Genomic DNA, 22,862 nt, shown 5'->3' on the forward strand with positions numbered 1-22,862 from the left:
CGCAGTTAACGGTCCACAGATCGCGCGACGTGTACGAATGGACGAAAAAAAAATATGATAATACAGCGGGTCACATTGTATTATATGATTTATATGTATCAGATAGTTATGATGATTAACCATATTTGCCAATGAATGGTGTCTTCAACCAAAATATTTGAATATAATTGTTTACGTTTTTAGTTAAGACGGAGCTCAGTTTTTGTCCATTAATACCTACATAATATCATTTATTGAATATATTAGTACTCATGTAGGGACAGCTTGTATAATATTATAATTAGGACAGGATTTTGATACATTTTGCATTGTTTTTCGAAGCTTTATATCGCATTTAAACTAACTTGTCTTATTACATATTAAAAACGCAAAAACAAATTTAAAAAGTCTAAAATTGAAGGACAATTCAAACAATCACAGTATATTGAATTTTGTTTTTCTGTATCACAAGATTATATTTTTTATTTACTCAGTAAAATTATTTTAAAACTATGAAGGTAAAAATAAACATGTTTCTTTTTCATTACTAAAACAAACTTACAATATTAGTTAAGCTTGAAATACAATATTCAGTATAACTTGGTTTTTCTTAATCTTAGGTACCTTAGACAGTGGCGGCCGAAATATGAAATCGGAAAATTAAAAATACATGTCTTACGCGATCATTGCAACCTTTAGACACTTAGATTATTCATTATTTAAATACTCGAAATAGTTTTATAATTGTGTTTTTAAGATTTTTACTTTTTATTGTCTTACAACAAGGATATCAGGATCGATATTCCTCAAATATTTTAGTAATAGTGTACTTGATAATGTATATGTGTTTGATAAAACATTTTATTCATTGAGGCATTTCAGATACTAAATAGTATATATTGTTGAGAAAATCTGGATGAGATGTCAAAGAGAAGAAAAATGAATTGGAACATTTTATTATTCAAAACACATAATACATGAAATATATAAAATAATCTCACATCATCAAATGAGTCTAAAAATAATAATATATATATATGTATAATATATATATTGTACACACAAGCACACACGCACGACAACAATATAATTATTATAATATGTATGCATAGAATAAAAAATATACATATATCAATTTTTTTTCTTTTTAATTTTTTTAAATGGTAAATATATTAAAAAAAAAATAAGGAAAATACACGCGATACGTTGCAACAGTATACTGTGAACAGTAATAAGAAAAAACAAACCACCGGATCCACAGCGTGTGTCAAACGTCTGCCCAGACCACTGCCCTCCTGGATCGATCTACGCTGGCCACGTTGTTGGTAAACTGATGCCAAGACACGGCTGTCACCGGTGCGCTGTGTAGACGAAAACAACAGTTTAATTATTTCGTATTTTTTAAATATATATATATAAATACAAAATTAAAATTAATTAACGTAAACTTTACAAGACCATTTTTTTTTAACATGATTGTCGATCGTTTGAGTTTAAGAGTGTATAAATATCATGTTTATTAAGTATGCACTTAAAATATAATAATACAATAAAAATATATTTTGTCAATATTTTTTAACAATATTATAATACCACTAAAAAGGTGTAATGGTAAAATAAGATTGGATAAATATTTATTATTTTCTAGTGAGTCACTGCAAGTTGTAGTTTTAAAGGATTTCCCTATCGACTCTAACAATTGGAATGAACCGATTTTTTTTTATAGTAAGTTCAAACCTTCTGACTATTGGAGGGAACAACCATATAAACACATTAGTACCAACCAAAAATTGTATCGAACAAGATTAATATTAAATTAATATTATTAAAAATGGTAAAGTCATGCCATTGATATTATAAATGTGTAATATTTATGTATAATAATATTTTACAGCTCGTGTAATATAATACGTACCTGTGTTCGTTCTTCAATACTACAAGTGGTTTTTCGGGATTTGACACGGCCCATATGAACACCGAACCTTCAGAGGATCCAACGGCCACATGATCATATTCTAAATTGAACACAGCTCTTGTCCAATCACAACCCACTTTAAATCCGTCAGCCCTGTTTGGACATATAGTAAAAAACAATATGAGAATATCTATTTTACGCTATTATTCACAATAACTTTATTTATTTAATTGTTGTGCAACACAATATTTTATCAAGCACAAATCAGATTTTGGTATATATTGTTATATGGGTATCTACTACCTACCAATTTTATTTACCAGAAAAAAATATTTTAAATATTATAGTTATCATTGAATATAAATTCTATATAAATAATTATTAAAACAAAGAAAAAAACATATTTAAATATTACACGATTGTAGACAATAATATAACATAAAAAAAAAATTCTAAAAATATGAAATGAATTAAAAGAGCTTTTAAATAATCAAAATATAAGTATGTTGTTTAAAACAAAATTATATAGCAGTTGTAGATTTCAATATATTACCAATCATTTAGTCGTAAAACCAAAGATGTCTCTGGTTTTTCCGTCTCAGTCTTTGGTGGTCTATGACGTGTGTGGGATAAAATGATTATAATAATATTATGATTTTACGATTAAACGATTTTCAAAAAATGGTGATAAAAGTATATTAAAATACCATCTCTATAATACTATTATATTATGTGTATATACGTCATCGATGTAATTTATCGTTGAAAATTAATTTTGGTGTATTATTATTTTGTGTCTTAAATTCAAATCATCGAAAAAGGACTATAAATATAAAATTAATGGACAATAATAACAGGTATACAGGTACACTTATAGACTAGTATAATAAATATTATGGTTTAATATATTAATTTAAATCATTCTCCATAAAAACGTAATTGTCCATGTAAATCGTTCAACTTTTTGACTAATACTAAAGAATCACAATGAATTTAAAAAAAAAAAACCTTCCGCAATATTTGTTTAAAAAATTAATTTCCGAACTCTGGTAAAATCATAATAACAGTATTCAGTAATATGATATAAGTAGATGGTTTGAAATTAAATAATATTAACCGCACGTCCAGTGATTTAAACATGATTTGATTTTATGCCTACGTATAACGGTTTTTACTTTTTCGTAAACGTCCATGTAAAATCATAAGCTTATTATAAGAATATCATGTGCTCATTCAACATACATACATATATATATATATATTGTTAAATTTTAATAGCAAAACTATTATAATAACGGAACATACAATTTGTTATTTTAAGTGAATATATCGTCTATTTTGTGTGCAAAAATAATATAACAGGTGCCATGGGGTTATTTATATACATTTATTTTATAGTTTTATTTTATACGTTCTTTTTGTTTTACTTGTTTTATTATTAGTATTACTAAAAAATCTACGAAAAGAACAAAAGACGATATTTATAACGAGAACCTTGAGTCTTTTCGAGATACTTTTCCCACCCACACTCCCTAATTATATAGAAAGCTTTTAAATTTAACTTTACTACGCACATTGGCTATTTGTTCAATACTGATAAATTTAAACCTAAGAGATTGGAAAAACTTTCTTTTTTTTTTTTTTAAAAAAAAAAGCAAACTTGAAATAAATTAAAAACGTCTGAATTATATCACGGAAAGTTAACAGGGAGTGAAAAAAATTGCAACAAAAGGAAACGAAATTGTACTCCAAACTATGAGGCGTGAAGCCAACCAGCTATTGTACAATCGTTGTCGGAAATAAAGTTTCGGAACACAAAAAGATCTAACTAAACGTTACGGGGCGCGTGCTAAAAAAATGTATATATATTTATATACATAAAAAAAAAAAAATAATAAACCTTATCTATATAGAAGTGTACTTACGTACATATATACAAAACAATTGCGAGTGATGCAGTGAACGTATACGTTATGCAAAATAACAAAATATATATATATATAGAAAGAGCCGTATAAAACCGTTTTATCTCGTTACGAGTTATTTTTATTCACGCGACTCCCGTATAATTTGGCTTTCCGATCTCCTCCTCGGCAAATGGATTTGAGTTAATAATGATAATGGTAATAATAATAATAATAATAAAAATAATAACAACAATAATAGTAAGTAGAAAAAAAAAATTAAATAAATATGACTTGCTCGAATGTGTTGATTATTTTGTTCGTCCTGAGATCGACCAGCCGCAGGGTGTCGTCCCGGACACAGCTCAATAGGTAATTACAATCTGAAACACAACCGTAATCGATATAATTATTGTTCGTCGACTTGTGCAAATAACAATATCGTTATTCGCATAAACGCCAATGTACACAAGCCGCCGCGGTCCATTTCAGCCCGCTAAACCCACAGACGCACGGTCGGCGGACCGTATAGGAGTCGAATTATTATTGTTATTATCAATATAGTATATATATATTATTATATTATATTACCGTCGATCGCCGTCGACTCTCGAGACACGACTCGCCGGCGGCGGTGGGCGCTATACTATAATACTATATATTATATGCTATGTTCGGCGCGAACTATTCTAATATATTGTTCACGCCGAATATACCTCATCCAGACGGGTATGTGCGGCCAATTAAAATCTAACGCGATCGCCAAACGCCGCGTTGCACTTGTGTTTATACTTGTTCAAACGTATAATTATTTATCGTACCCTATCGGTATAGGTACAATATACGTGTTTATGCGTTGCAACGGTGCATGTGTGACTCTCGGGGAGATGTATCGTGTAATATCCGATTTAGGTTAAACGGTCGCGCGTTCGTTTACCGCGAGTTGCATGCATTATAGGCATTATTTAGGCATGTTTTTTTTTTTTTATTGACCAGTACCGCACGCGTAATAAAACAATATAACACGCGGTCATTAGACAATCGAAAAGATCGCGTAAGTCGTTTTTAGACGGTACGCCTATTATTATAATACCCTTTAGCGGACTGGTTTTCGCTAAGAAAAATGTATACACCTAGTGTTTTACCAGTCACGCTCCCATTTTTCATTTAATAATGAATTTATAAAATTCTGGGTTTTGGAAATTATATAATACTACATATTATGAAATAAAACTTACATTTTTTTATGATGTTTAAGGAATTGTTTAGCAGTTTTTGAATTATTACACCGTATGTAGGTATGAATATAAGTATACTAAAAATAATATTCCATAATAATTACGGTTTAACTATATAAGAAATATACTATACGATCTAAAAACCAATATTATCAATAGTAGGTCAATATAATTTAATAACTTAGAAGACATTCGTTTGGATTTTAATTTAGGTGTATCAAATTGTTGTTGCACCAAAACTCAAAAGGACATCTGCAAGTTGCATACAAATCTATAAATACAAATTTACTTAGAAATATGTTCCTTATACCTTAACTATACTGAACGGTTTTAATAGATCGAATTTAAATGCATTGATTATTACAGAAATTAGACCTATCCCGGAAGAATACCGCGGAGTCAGTCGGTCGGATGGACCGCATTACTCACATATGATGCATAATCCACTGTAGACGGGAAAAATTCAATAATTATTACCTATTTTAAATATATATATATATATATATATTCATACTTGATGAATCACAATCGTACACTATAATATTACAAAATCATAAGACTATATACCATTCGGAATCAGGACGAACGATAAACGCGAGCAAAACCACATTATATATTATGTTATTATGGTGCACATAACGTATAAATACGTATATGCCTACAAGGATAATGTTTCGAGCCGGTCGAAATTTGCGGAATTCTATACGCCCGATAGAGTGCTCAAATCTATTCACGTATATGTGTACCTGCGACGACCATCCTAGTCAATTCGAATCATCTTCACCAGCACGGCTGCGGGTTAATAATATACATACTTAATATTACTGCGATTGTTAGTATTTTGTTCTGTTTCGACTGTGCACGACAAATATGTAAGCAACGAGGACGGAGGTCACCAAAACTAGTTTTCGGCCGTTCGCAAACATTATATATTATGTGTCATGACATGTGGTCCCGAATAGGTGGCGTTCGCTAACCTTTATATATATATTTATAATAATTATTAAATATTATTCCCGTCTGCAGTGGATTATGCATCATACGTTAAAAATGCGGTCCATCCGACCGACTGACTCGGCGGTATTCTTCCGGGACACTGCGCGTAATACATCTAATCTAATGATAATATCGTCTCGCAGTGTGTGTAAATCGCGTGGCGCGCAGTTGACGATAACAATTTTATAGGTATGTTCGCGCGGAAACGCACACTATACGGTGACGAAGTCGACGTGAATATCATATCATTAAAGTAATATACATGATCTGGGATCTCGCGGCGTCAATCGTCGGAAACGCTCGCAGTAGTATACAGCGCTGTGGCTGATGGAATCCTCGCGTGGGAGTACGAGACAAACTATTATAATATTTTAACCGACACTCTGCAAGTACAGTTATGTTTCTGTCCAAGTTCGATTCTTCTATACGATATTATGTGACCAGTGTTGGGCGACCACGTATAATATTATTGTACCACTATAGTAGCAGCGTCTATTATATAAAGGTATACGGATGTAATAAACTGAAGAAATGTTCTATGAGAAATCACTCGTATACCAATGTTTACGATTTGTAATTAACTGCAGGACGTGTATAATAACTATTAAATCGTAAATAATAACGTACTACGTGCAGAATAAAGTGTCCATCTATAATAAACGTTAGGTATAGGTACTCTTATTTTAACAGTGCGAACGTATGTTATTATATACATATATACTGTACCTATATAATAAAGTATAAAGTATTAACGCGGCGACGATTATAATAATAATAATTATAATATAGTGTTCAGTGCCCGTTAAAAACGCGTATGCTATGTCGATTTTGTCGTAGGTAATGAAAAATCGAGACAAAAACTCACCCAATTAAGCACCTATATTAATCGTCACGTTAATTATATAGTGCACCGATGAGAACTTGCGGTTTTTAACGTATCGCTAATTAAAACATCCGTGTAGTTAACAGTTGAACGTGAATATTACGTGATATATACACGTAATTGTATGTATTATTGTAACGCGAACATTTTTAAATTTTCATAAAATATTATGAAAAATCACGAAATGCAAACGTCATCAATAGGGCTTTACTATATAGAAAACTATCAAATCAGATGAAACCAGACCAAATGATTATCGTCACAGAAATCACGAGCCAGCACAGTGCCACCATATAAATTGGGAGTATTTCAAAAACTATTCCGGTGAAACGAAAAAAACGTCGATAGATATTGGATATAGGACAATTGGTCCCGCGAAAAATCGTCGTATGCGAACAATTGACCACCGTAATAGTCGTATACGCGGACAATTGGTCCCCCGTCCTATTGTTTTTCTATTGATACATATTGAAAATAATTTTTACAACAACATAATGACTACATAAAAAAAAAAAAAAACTTAATTTTAAAAGACTGTATAGTGCTATCATTGAGTGTCATTAACACGGTGTTTCAGCTGTTGAAGTATATTTTAAAATAGGATAAGCTATAAGGTACGAATTTATGATTCTAATAACTATTTTCAGTGAATTGTTTTTAAATATACCATAATCTACATTATATTAATAAAAATAATTAAACAAAGGTGGGAAGTATATCACACTGCTTTACTGTAAGTGTTGAGTAGGTCACTTGGACCTACTGTGTTAAATTTAAATTAATTAATATATTATTTTATATACCTAAAAAACGATTTTGAACAGAGACAAGTTATCAGCCGATATCACTAAGTATACGTATTTCATATATTAATTAATTTTAGTATTAGTAATAAGATATGTTGAAATAATTTTTGTACAATAATATTACATTTAAAAATATCAATGTGTGTGTGAATTATAATATTATACGTAAAAGTTATATACCCCCCAAATAATGTTTATGAACTAATTAATATTTTATATTAATGTATATCGTTATTTATATAGTTTAAATATTTGATTTCGACTAAATTTTAATTTAAAATGTTAATAAAATAATGTTGTGCTTATATCTTTTTTGATTTTTTTTGGTTTCAGTACGAACTAGTTATGAGGAATTCTGTATAACAATTTCAACTGCAACATAATTTATATATTTTCACGATTTAAAGGAATTTTGTCAAAGTTTGAACTTTAATAATGCTTATAAAAAAATTAAATTATCTATATCTATGTATTTTAAATATTTTTAAGCAGAAAATAATTTTTTATCGACAGTTATTTAAACAAAAAACAATTTTAAATACCTATGAATAACTCATAGTGTTAAAATATTTTGAAAATTGTATTATCTATAGAAGATAACCATATAAATACTTTTGAAAATTGTCAGTACCCATATACGAGTATATACAATTTTAGTTTACGAGTTAGATAAAAAAAAAAAATTGCCCTGATTAATATGAAAAACACTGGTAATTTTTAATTTGACCTGTTTGAAGTACAAAATAAATCCAATTTTTTATTTGAAACAATCATTAAATTTGAAACTTATCGAGGTGTAGGTATAAAGACACAAAAGAACACTCATCATTATGTATAAAACCATCATATTTTAACGTCCCCTCTTCATGTTACAACATTTATCGACCGGCTTAGAATCCAAATGAAAATTCTAAAATGTAGGTTAAACTTAATAACTTATTATTTTAATCAATACATCCCTTAGTAAATATTATAGATTGTATTGTTCTGGGAACAGGTTGACGTGCATATAAAAAGGTAAAAACTTCAATTCTTCATCTTTTTTTATATTTATTTGTGTTTCAAAAATATTCTGTTATAGATGTATTCTTAAATTATTCATATTATTATTATTTTTAAATTACTTATCAAATCATATGAAAAAAAAAAAAAAAAAAATGGAGATCAATTGTTCGTGGAAAAAATTATAACGCGCGAAAATTGTCCGCATAATAATTCGTTCATTTTTTTGCAGGGATCATTGTCCAGTGACAAATCGTACGTTTACCAGACATTAGTATTATTATACTGTAATAGGTGTTGTGCATATGTACAGCAGTATCCATGACTAAAAGTCTGCAATATCGCCGCGATGTCCAGTCACGTAGGTACACTTTTACGTATATTTATGTAACGCTCCGTAGGTAATATTATGTTTGTATTAAATCGGATCGATCGTCAATTTTTTACGATTTTCACACGACCGGATTACGGGAGTCGTAAACGCGTAACGCGTCAGGGCAATACTATAGTAATAATTATAATAATAATAATAATAATAATAATAGTAGTAGTAATAATATTGGTAATTATTATAACGCGTACATTTTTTTATGTACACGGGCGAGAACGAGTCGAGTGAACCCCGAGGAGATCGAACAAATTATTTTCTAGGCGCAGTGTACGACGAGGGTTGAAAGTCATATGATAAAGTACAATATTATACGCGCCGACGGGATCACGGCGGGTGTACACGCAGACAGCGTTCGGCCGTTAAACCGTTACAAGACACGTCGTAAAAACAAAAAACCATATAATATATATTAACGACACGCGTCATCGAGGCGCGTATTGACGTTGCCCGCACTGCATTATTTAATATACGACTTATACGCGCATATATAGGTACACTTAAACGACGAATATAATGTGCTATTATAATATTATTATACTCGTGTATATTATACTGCGCATATAAATATCATTATAATATATTGGACGTGTGTACTTCGGTGGTCTTCGGTTATTCGTTATTTATTTATTATTATTAAGTATTTTTTTTTCATAGGCCATTACGGGCGACACGTATAATCATCATCATATTATTATTATTATTATACGACAAACACCGACCGTACGGCGGCGTGAATCACTACTGTTCGCACTTCTATACATTATTATTATGATACTGACCTGACGCTTACTGCAGTTTATTTTTCGCTCGCTCGTATTGTATACCAATACACGGATTTATATGTATATATATATTATATAGTCGCTGCATATCATCCGCGCAGATCCGGCCGACACGATAACGCGTTTATAATAATGTATTGCCTACACGGCAGCCGCCGCCGGTGCCCGCGTATCCATATGCGCGTTTTCGTTTTACATATAAAACGCTAAAAGGTCTAACCTCCGTCGTGTCGCCGGGCGGCACCGGATTTGTGCCATTCTACACGTAATATAATATAATATAATGAAACGGCTTTCCGTACGCGCACATATTATTATGCGAGTTCGCGCCCTAACGAGAGTGTTATATTATTATTATACGTGCCGCCGCTTGTTATATTAAATAGTCGTGCGCGATGGCCAGTATATTATATACGCCTATCTATCTATATACATATATGCATATATAAACGCACACATCCCTAGAACGCAGCCACACATATTATATAGATATATCACGCGTGTTCATAATAATTATCCCACTGAGACGCTGCAATAACGACTGCAGTATTATATATATATATAAAAAAAAAAAACGAACACTGAAGTCGCGATTCGCGGACAGGTATGTACAATTAATTAACAACGCGAGATCGGCTGTAGTTGCTTAGACGTCGACTATCCTAACATAACGCGACTGCGCGAAGGCGTGATTTTTCGAATACATAACAACATATTATGTGAACCACTGGGTGCAGGTAGATGATGCAGGACAGGGAAAACGGGGATGTATTATTGCAGACGAACGTTAGCGTATGCCGGACACTGCTTTAGTGTAATGTGTACTTGCATAAAAAAGGAGCAATTCTCAAACCGTCCAGACTTTGTGTAAATATTTACAATCATCCTACCATCAAACCGATATTATGTAAAAATGTATATCGTTCTGCAAGCTTATCGATCGGTTTTGATAAATATTAATGGAGGCCTTTTTACATATCATACGGAGAAATATGAATCAAAATACAGTTTTTTCCATCCTTCGTTCCGACTATAATACATTATAATATTATACATAAAAATCAAAAGATGCTCTATCGGTTAAACGAGTTTCTCAAAATCCACAATGATCGTAAGAACAACATCGTCCGTGAATTTATTGTTTTTAGGATTATCATTATGCGATAATAGGCCGTGTCGAACGAGCGCGCTTATTATAATCTATTTAATATTTATGAGTGAAAAACGCAATAATAATAATTAAATTATATATTCGTAATACTTTTCAGTCAAGTCTAGTCTGATATATTTGTATTACCTATACATAATGTATTGCCATATACACATATACATAGATAACACGCGGTCGCGTTCGAGCCAACGGCAATAATGGACACGTCATAAATCACAATACGGGCAACGTCGAACCTTGTCATTATAATATCCACGTGATTTTTTTCAGATTTCGATTCAAATGGTTGATATTGTTATTAAATTATTAACAAGATTAAAATTTCCCAAATCGTTAGCGTGCACGGGAAAGCGGGAGAAAAAACTGAGCAACGGTAAACTGTCGTCCACCCGTACAAATAATTTACGGTTTAATAGAATGCAAGCCAGAGCGTTTCCTCTCGACAACGGCTCGGGTTTTGTTTCCATCCAATCCAAATGCATTACAGGATTATATTGTATTCATTAAAAATCTGCTTTTCATCCGCGACCAGCCGTAATTACGTTGGACTTCATGTCTACTTTACATGTATACATAATATTACATATTATATACATGCAATGCAGCATTTCTATTAGAAATTACAACCGATAAAATACTACATTATAAGGTCAAATAGAATTAGCTGACAGTAAATACGTAAATTAAACGACCGGTGTGTATAGTCTTGAAGACGAGGAGAAAAATACCTAAATATATTTCGTTCGGTGGGTCGCATCAGTGGTGTTAGAGTGCGTAGAGAAGCGTAAAAATGTCGTATGTACAAATAAAAAAAATAATAAAATAAAAACTTAATAATACTACAAATTTAATTTCAAAAAGGAAAGGTCGTAAATTCATAGCTCATAAGACATTATAGTCACCTTAATACCTATCTGCTCAGGTAATTTGTGGTGGCTGTAGCTGTAGGAATATTATAGAAAATATTCAAGCATACCTAAATATTAAAGTTGATTATTTTAACCGAATTTCCTAAAAATATGGTATATAGGAACATAGATTTGTATGTAGAACGTATATAGGTAGACACCACTCTATAAACGTATCACTAAATATTATATCATCATCATAATGGTGAAGCTAAATACATATTTAAATACTTAACTAAGGTATTAGTTTCGTGACATTTAATATTTAATTTTCAGTACAGTTAAAATATTAAGAAAAAACTCTATGACTATTAATTTTTACTACGATTCGGAGAGTAATATTTTATATACAGTTATGAATACCCACAGACTGCGCGTATATGCACAGTCGTTAATTTTTTATAATCGTTCATGCTACTTTTTCGGCTTGTAATGTTTGAGTTTTTGCTTTTTGACCGGATATTTGTAAATTTTATACTACGCGGGGACCCCGTTTATTATCATATTAATATGATTATGCAGCAGTGCTTGGCTGGATGACGACTACCTATTGCAATCATCATACATAAAATATAGTAGTTAAAACGTGCGTATTAAATTAATAGTGTGGTAGTCCAATAAGGAAATTTGTATAATAATCGACCGGCATAATAAACATATATTATACATCAAACATATAATAAGTCATTAATCAGGTGAATAATAATAATTTTTTTTTTTAATAACAGCTGAAATCACGATTTTCACCGCGGATCTGGTAAGACGGGTTTCGGATTTTCGTACCCATTATTATTTTTATTCTTTCGAATAATTTGCACAAAGCGAATTCCGCCCACTATAATAACATGATATATATTATGTACCTGTACAAGCACAATACGAAGCACTGTAGCACCGGCGATATAGAGACGCGTGCGCATACCCACCTTTGCTTAACGAAGTCACAGATATACACTGCCAGTGCATATTATAATAATATGTATATAATATAATATTGAGGTCAGTTCGGTGAGACAAACGCCGACGACAACACGGCGATAAATTAAACGCACGTGCAGCATCGTAATGGAATGAAAATTCGCCGATACCCGAGCGACGACGTTTTACTAACTACCTGTGTATAGATAGGGCCGACAACCCCACTGCATGCAGCACCGCACCACGACGGCTGGACGCCGATAAAGTATTATACGAATCGTACTGCAACGTTTTATTCGGATAAATTATTATCATTAAGTACACATTATAAAATAATATGGGTATGTTTTAATTTACGCGTGCGGTTAATAATAATAATAATAATAAAAAATAATACAAGGCGGAGAACTAGTTCGATTATTTAAAAAATAATAATAATAATATAGTAATAATACAACTAATAATGAAACTCGAATGATTGATAGTCATCGCTCGCGTTACATATATTCGAAGATCTTTTATATTATATAGTTTGCGGGTCAGACAACAATGCTACGATTTATTATTATTATTACTTTATATATGTGTGTGTGTGTGTGTGTGTGTGTGTGTACACCTACTAGACGCACAAACACGTATCACCGTACTTTTATATGTATGTATACATGTATACACACACATAAATGCATATATGCACATAAGCGTATAATGCCATTCCGACGTATTAATTAATGTCGATTATATTATTATATGTGTTTAAATGCTAAAAAAAGACGTTTTTTCTTTTCTATAACACCATGTTAGAGTGCAATTGGTATAGCGAGTACTTTATATTTAAATAATTGATCAATTACTTCCGAGAGCTTATTTCTCTACATGCATATAATATATATTATATTGTATGCTATGTACATACATATAAATATGTATAGGCAGACAATATATATATATAATGTATATGTGTAAGACGTGTAATTTGCTCTTGTATATATTATCATTATACACTGTATAATAAGCCAATTGTTTTTATAATGAATAATTATCTAAAGCTTAAGTCATTATCCGTAATAATGTAATATGTATAAATGTACATAATAAATTGTTCTATTTTATGTATCCGTAAAATGTACCGTTTTTGATGTGTATTGTATGTGTAGTATAATATAAAGCGTTGCATTTTTATTTCCTACATGCGGATGAATGAGTTTAAGGTCGGTGACGTTTGAATATTATTCCATGGAAACTATAACTTTCCAATATTTTTTTTTCTTAGTGATAAAATGTTCGTCATAAAAATAAAATAATTGTTCAATATGAGTTATAATTTTTTTCAATTAATATTTTCAAAATGTTTTTAATCATTGAACGGATGTACAACATTATAACATGATATTATATAGGTAAATAAACTAATACAAATATTTTAAGATGATTTTAAATAGGTACTAATATATTAATATATTGTCTAACCACAACTAAAATTACTTTTAAATAAAACATACTGTTATAATTAGTACTTAAAATTATATGAGTATGACATTTTGAAATATTGTTACTATATTATAATATATAAAATAATATTATAGTTTTGTTTAAATAAATGATGATAACTATTTACAGTTAATATGAAATCCGGTATCTGGTAACAAAATATTATGAAAATAATCCGATAGTGAAAAAAATAATATCAAGTATAGATTAAAATTAGAATAAGATAGAATAGTATTGCATATTTAGTTTCAGTTTTACGTTGAAAATATTAAAAAGCCAGAGAATAGTACTTATCGGTTATTACTACAAATTATATTAAATGGGTAATTAAAATTTGATCAATTCTAATATGATCACAGTTTAGGTTACTTTGCTTAGGTATTTCATAATTCCTTACTCCGCGTAATGATGTTAAGAATGTTTATGCTAAACCTGCAGTGTATTATTGTACTTGTAATAACGTGGAATTACGATGTGCTGATTATACGATTAGCATTAGTCGCTCATAATAATATGTGCGTTAGCCGTATAATATACATAATATTATAATTGTATATACAACGATGCAAATTGAATGTTTTAATAGTTTAATATTATATTAATTTGAACGAGACTGGTTGTGTTTAAAGCAACAACAACTGCAACGTTAAATACAGTCCCGAATAACAACTTTATCATTATGACGTAGCAGTATTATCATAAAACGCATAGATAATGTACAACTGATAATTTGTTAACATAACTTACACGATATGTTTATTTAAAACGGCAAAACGAACAATACAGCTAATACGTTTTATTAAGACTTATCTGAATATTATAATCAATATTGTGTGTCATCCAATGTTCTAATTTCGCATACGCGCATGTTAACACAATCTCCCCGACTCGATCGAACTTTCAACCGTGTTGATATTATATTATTATATTTTATGTATAGCGACGTATCTATAGGTACTGCAGATTTCACGATTTACCTGCATATGTTGTCAGTTTTATACTGTAAATGTAGTTTTGGAATGACGCGCGTATGCGTATGCTAATTGACACACCACCGCAGTTCTTTATATATATAATCGATACGATATAATATACTTTATAAAGCTAACGTTTTATCAGATCGGTGTATTACGCATGTTTGCATCTATTATAATATGAGCATAACACAGTATCAGGTATAACAGTACATTAGCGGATCGTAACTGTTTTGTACACAACACCAGTTGACCGGACTCGGATATGGTATTATCGACAAAATCATCTGATAAAAAAATTGCATCGAACGAGTTTTGAATAGAACCCCGTAAAAACGAATACCTATACATATATCATGGTGATAATAATGTAATAGTGCGAAATCGAAGAGCAATTAATGCACCGATGTATATATATATAAGTATTATACTTACGGGTGGCAAATGCCTATATAATTTGGTATGTTCCGTCTATACCAACTGTAATATTATGTTTAACGTAACTTTCGGGTGCGTCGATCGATAATGAAGTGATAGAGTGTTGGTTGGGGATCGTATGGTTTTTTTTTATCGGGTCGACGGTCCTGTATATTAAAGTCCGTTAGAAATTTCCCCGGAGAAAAACTACATATCGACTATCCATATACGTAGGTATTATAATATGAGCCACCGATACGTGTACGATATAAGGTCGTGTCGTTTATGAATAAATAAATGGTTTAAAAATCATATAGTTTATCTTTATACCGATGACGGAGCGATAATTATTTTTACGACGTCGCGCATTCGTATATATGCGATTTCCACAGAAATTGCTGTCGATGGAAAAAGTCCTGTCTGTTTATACAATTTATCCACACCCCTAAACGCATACATTATTGCACGCATATCACATTATAGATTGGAAACCTGAAGCTGCGCCCCTGAAGATTGAGCACGCATTATACGCAGACACGTGGTTGACCATCGTGCTATACAAATATATACATATATTGCCACCGGTTGGGTGGGCGATAAATCGATAAATTCATCTCGGTAGATTTTAATGACTCGGAAGCTATAAGTATATAATATAGCTGATGGAATAGTTGTGCGCGTCGACTGTATAATATTATATTTATTTATAGAGTCGCGCCTTCTCGGCGTGCAGATGTAATTTCTGGATAAACCACGCGAGCGCAAAACATCGCGATCGATTGAGATCGATACATTTTATATTATGCGGCGGCGGTACTCGGGTACCCTCATTGCGCTGTATAGGTTCGTCTTGGTGTAGCGTTATGAAGAGACAAAAATCGTGCACGTCGCGTATATATTTTAATAATATATACATAGACAATATTATGATGACATCTGACCGCGTGTATACTGCACGCGGTTCCATGCATAATATGTATTATCACCGACACGCCCTTTAGGAATAGTATATTATAACTTATAACCATGAGCGGGTTAAACCTTAATATTTACATGGCACGGTTACCACATCGACCTCAGTTTAGGTAAGTATAACTATTATGTTCTATCTCGTATCCTAGTCCAAATTATCGTTAAGACCGCTGCATAGAACTAAATATTATGTATTATTAGTTTTTTAATTTTTGTTGCGAAAGTAATATTTTTGCTGCTATCGCCTACTGCGTATATATATATATTATATATATATGACAAAGTTTAAAGACTGACTCTTTTGCTTACAAGACCTCGAGCGTTTTCCCGGTGACGGGGTGGCCAGTTTAAATCTGTAGAAATGTTAACGGTGGTTAGCAGGCCAGCCCTTATAAGAACTATTAGCACACTACACGCGCGTTTGCCGGAAATGGTTGCGTAGGCGTGACTTTTTTTACCACGTAATATATAATAACACATTATAAGAAACTATAAGAAACCACTATAATATATATATATATATATATATATATATATATGAATGTATTCATGTATAGGTTATACGCTTACCTCTGGACAAGTCCAAAGACGTGACCCGTCCTTGGACCTCGATCTCCGTATGTGGCTTCTCGGTCCTCGTGTCCCAGAATCGTATCCTCTTGTCAAAATGGCCGCTCATGATGGTCGTGCCAACAGTCTCCGATGTGACCAGGTCGTTGCAACTGGACATGGCAAACTTGGTCTCGACGCCTACACAACATAATATTATTATTGCGTATAATAAAAAAAGCTTAATAATAATAAAAACGACAACAGCGACGTGTTGAAGATACTTGGTACAATACGTTGCACAACCGTTACACACATACATATAGGGTGATTCTTTCACATTAAACCAATTGGAAATTTCTTGAAAAACATTTATTTGTATTTGTTATTATTTAATTATAGAAAATAATATACTAATTAATCGTAAACAAATGTAAAAAAACATTTTCTCCTTCTCAAAAAAAAAAAAAAAAAATTAGATAATTTATTGAACATCTCACGATATACGAAAAAGAATCACCCTGTATAAAATAAACAAATATATTATGCATATCGTACGATGCTATTTACTGCATAGTTGGCTATCAAAGTATAAATTATACATCGACGTCGTTTATTGGACCGCCACCAACTACACAAAGCCACGTTATAATATACTATACAATTTCGTACGATATATTGGCTCAGTTTATTAATCGTCGCACGACGGACTCGCGATGAGTATACACTATACGTACATAAATATAATATTATATATACTCACATGCCCTGATGCGTAGATCGTATATCTTCAGCGTGCGGTCGTGGCTGCCGGTCACCACTTTGTTGGGTTCACCCATGAACTTGGCAGCCATCACTTTGGCGCAATGTCCAGTCAACGTGTGCTGAAACAACGACAATAAATAAACACCGTATTATTATAACGTTACAACAACTATAATATTAATAATAATAAACAAATAAGGTTGTGCGAACTATATCACTATGGTATAGTATATGCGCATACATTCCATACAGATAGTTTGGTAAAACATAAATTTAAGTAAAATAAGTAGTTAGAGTGGGTCAGGCCAACGAAGTTCAGTCCACAGAAATGTAAATATTAATTAAAACCGCTGTCGCATGATACGAAATGTAAGAACGGTGAATGTGTGTTGTATGTACCGCACGCACTTGTCGTACATACCGTTTATCAGAGACAGACCACGGGGACGGAAGATCCTATTAGCATGTGTGTTTAATAAAAGTGTTTCTAACCGTATTTTGTTCCATTAATTTGAATGTTATTCTATTTTTTTCATGAATACCAATCTAAAACCGGTTAATTCGCAGTGATAATACGACGAACCGATAGTGGCAATGAGGTGCTAGAACTTACAACCACTATATAAATAAGTAACCAGACCAGACTGAAGTTATTTCATGTTAAAATTAAGGAACATCGAGTGTTCTGTGATAAAATAATAATAATAATAATAATAATCACCCCGTGTGGTATACAATGGACAATGCATATTTTATAGTTGCTACCGCGAGTACACGACCAAGAAAATAGTATATTAAGCACCGTCAACCATCGTCATATATACTTTTGCGACTATAACCTATGTGTATACCGTTGTGTGTATACCTATTAAAATTACAAGTATACATATTATATACATAATATGTATGTGTAGGCTCGTATACACGCGTTTCGTCGTCAGACTAACTGTATTGTAGTAATATATTATTATAGGTACCTACGTCCTCCATCGGCACAACTTTATATATATATATATATATTTCCTATATTATAATAGGTATCCACCGACGACAATATGTGTACAATGTGAATAATTTTTAAACATTTTTTTTTCCGATATATTATATATTTATATACCAATCATAACCCACTCGTGTGTGCTTATACACGTCGTCGTCTCAGCGTGCGTTTGTATATCTGCCGTTCGTGCGCTCAATCGTCATGTTTGTGTGCGTCTACGTATTTATACCATCGTTGGCCGATGAATGGAATTAATTTCCATTTATTATAATAATAATAATAATAATAATATACGGCGATGCGATAAGTCTGGCGGAAAATGCCGACGCAGATATAACTGCAGTATTATACGTCGTTATTATTTTACATTATGCACCATATGGACACGTTAATAGAACTACCCTGCAAGTCCCCACAGACGACACCAACACAAACACACACACACACACTCATATATGTATCTACATACTGAGTACCTCACCATTTTTGTACTCGTATATGATCATCCGACCACCATTATGTACACTTCAGCTATTAGAATGTTTAATGGAAATTAGAAATTCAACTTTAAAAATATTTACATAAATTATATAGACACTGTAATGTAACTATTATTGGCTGTCTGCAGAAACTGGATAATTTATTTTTATTTTTTTGATCATAGATTATAGTATCTGTAGATCTCTAACTCTAATTTGATAGTTATTATTTATTTATTTTTTTGCAAGAATGTATACTAATCAAATAATAATTTAAAAATAAAGTAATTGGTGGGAATATATACGTGATGAGATTCTTAAAATGCGCATTTATAATATAATCTGTGTATTTCAGTAGTATGGTACACCGTGGAAAATACCGAAGTATTATATTATATAATATGTTTTCGAGATTAGTCTCATGATTAAAAAAAAATCGTTTTTTTGGCATTTGGCGCGTCTCTTCGAGCGCATCAACTCAAAACACAGACATAATATAGTACGCCTATACCCATAAGAACCGAACGAGCTGCAAAGGCCCTCGAGGCGACAGCGCGACGGCCGCAGTTGTAAATGCGCGTATACATTGCAGACACTCGTGAACTATTATAATACACATTTACATTTCCCATTATAATGTAAATCCGCAGTATATGTACTTATAAAAATGTACATATAAACCTACGACGTGTATGTGTATTGGGTTAAGATATTCAACAATATATAATCGTATCGGTTAACACGGAGGTACCGGCACGATTATGCTTCGATATATTATGACGCGTCGCTGTGTATTGTGATAATAATAATAAATTGTACAATGTAATATTTATGTATAATATATTAGCATAGTTTGTGCAATGTGTACGTATTCGTATTCATAATTATCCGACAGACGTGTATATATAACATATATATATATTATAATATACATGTTACAAATAGTATACTTATTACTCATAAGTCATAACATACAATAATATATTATTTATCTTTCCCCGTTCCGACGGTGGAAATAGAAATGATTATGTCGAACGCATAAACCGGGTCACGGTGATATACATATTAAACTACTGCGCCAAAATCGAATACAGCAGCGGTTCGCGTATACGAAGTAAGTTTATACAGAAATTATTCGATATAATACGTTTGAAATTAATTATGTAGGTAGGTAAGTATTAGTTCGCACGAGCGTCATACTTTCGCCGAAATTTGCAGTGATGCACTACGAATCTATGAAATATAATATATCGTAACAGTAGTTTTCGTGGACTCTAATAATTTGTGTTGAAAAAGTGAATAAACGAAAAAAACATACCAACAATATAAAAAACCATATAGGAACTGCAGGCACGAACCGGTGTGCGGTTCAATCATGTATATATTACCTCCTTTTACGAGAGGAAACATTTTCGAGTTTATAATGTATGTTTACGACCTCACTACACTGGCCAAACGCTGTAGCTTGATGGTTCAGCGCGTTTATTATCTATGCGACATTATAATAATATAACGTGACCTATCAAATTGTAATGCTTTACCGGACCACCGGACCTCGGTACACGTCTACAGTGCGCAATATTATACGGTCTTCGTTATATCTACACGCGATAATTATTATAGACAACCTACTGCCGCAATGTTTGAAACAAAAAATATTGTAAAATATATAATTGTATCCAAAAATATTATTTTGTATAAAATTAAAAATATAATACAATTATTTATATTATAAATGAGTCAGTAATAAGTATTTTAAAAAATGATCAAATTTTAACCTTTTTATAATAAAAAAATTAGTCACATTACACGTATAATTTATAATTGATTGCCGCAATTGTTTTTTACGGACTTGGGTGGTCGGGTCGTAGAAAGGGCACGACGACTATCATAAATGTTTTAAGGACCAGGTCGTGCACGTTTCGTTTGATATGAGTCCATTATATATGGCGCACTATATAAGCCATTATCAGTTTTTTGTCGCGTCTAATGAAAAACTTGTTTTGGGACCAGTACTTCGTCGTCATTAACCCATACAAGATATTCGCTTTAGTGTATTAACACGAAAAATGTATAATTTATATATATATTATAGTAATTAATATTATAATAAATTAGAAATATTGTAAATACCTATACCGTATACCGGTCGTCGGTCGTGCATATAGAGTATTACCTATATACAATTTGCGCTGAAAATGAACTGCCAAAACAGGTACAAAATAATTATAATAAGTACCTAAGCCCATAATCGATATTTATTGTTTTTAAGACAAATTAAAATAAATAGGATAATAATTTTATCATGATGTATTACTTAATATTTTTAATAAATAAAACGTTAACATTTTATATCTTAAATTGTCTTAAAATAAAATATCGATAAAAAAAATCTAACATTTTTCGAAATAAAAAGTTTTCACTATAAAACAGCCATCTTATTATGGACTAGGGTAATTTACGTAAAACACTCGCAAAGTATATCTAACTCAATAAGGATTGAATGAGTAAAACTGTTTAAATTGTTTAGTGTCATAGTCCAAAAATGAACATATTCATTTATATTAAGTGGTTAAACTCATGTAGCTATATATTACATCCAATACATTTATTATGATATATTCCTTTGTCGACATTCGACTGTGTATTTCTGAAAACTGATTTAACAGATTTAATGTTTTATAAAATGTATAAATATGTAGTATGCAACTTAACAGTTAATACATTTATGCCCTAAACATTTAATTTATATATTTAACACATATTTATACAGATAACTATTTTAAATACTTATATACTATGATAATAGACTATTAAGATTTTTATAATTTCTTTCAATTTCAAAACTATATACGACCGCAGAATGCAATTTTTTTCGAAAATATAACATATAATAATAATAATAATTAAATGCTATATTTAATGTATGAAAACATAGTATTGTACTGTACTTGTTCTGCATAATATTATTATACGCCTATAATCTATATAATAAGGTACGGCTCCAAATCATGTTGTATACATAGTATATCATATATATTATAGGCAAGTACAGGTAGGTATACTCACATAATATAATTATATCTGCATACACAATGTTTACAATATAATTTATATATACGGTGTATATATATTTATGTAAACGATCGGAAACGGACGTCGTCGCAAAGAGGTTTGCCCGCTTATACAAAAAAACTATATAGTATTATATATGATATCTTTGAATGGTTTTGAATAATAAAAAATAATGTTATAACAAAACCCCATATAGGTACAGTGGGTAGGTATATAAGGTACACATACTCCAATATTGTATGTATAA

At 31.3% G+C, this 22,862-nt stretch overlaps 1 protein-coding gene across 1 annotated transcript in view; it reads right to left on the reverse strand.

Annotated features, from left to right (window-relative positions):
• Positions 1 to 919: 919 nt before the first annotated feature.
• LOC132923415 (autophagy-related protein 16-1) overlaps positions 920 to 22,862 on the reverse strand; it is a 154,966-nt gene continuing 133,023 nt past the window's right edge. Inside the window, exons 8-12 of the mRNA XM_060987397.1 lie at positions 18,060 to 18,180; positions 17,318 to 17,497; positions 4,097 to 4,181; positions 1,895 to 2,047; positions 920 to 1,340 (exon numbers count right to left, since the gene is read on the reverse strand). Of these exons, the coding sequence (XP_060843380.1) occupies positions 1,247 to 1,340; positions 1,895 to 2,047; positions 4,097 to 4,181; positions 17,318 to 17,497; positions 18,060 to 18,180 (633 nt within the window). The 3' untranslated portion in view covers positions 920 to 1,246. The remainder of the gene's footprint in view (positions 1,341 to 1,894; positions 2,048 to 4,096; positions 4,182 to 17,317; positions 17,498 to 18,059; positions 18,181 to 22,862) is intronic.

Source organism: Rhopalosiphum padi, chromosome 2, assembly GCF_020882245.1.
Source record: "Rhopalosiphum padi isolate XX-2018 chromosome 2, ASM2088224v1, whole genome shotgun sequence".
Lineage (NCBI taxonomy): Eukaryota > Metazoa > Arthropoda > Insecta > Hemiptera > Aphididae > Rhopalosiphum > Rhopalosiphum padi.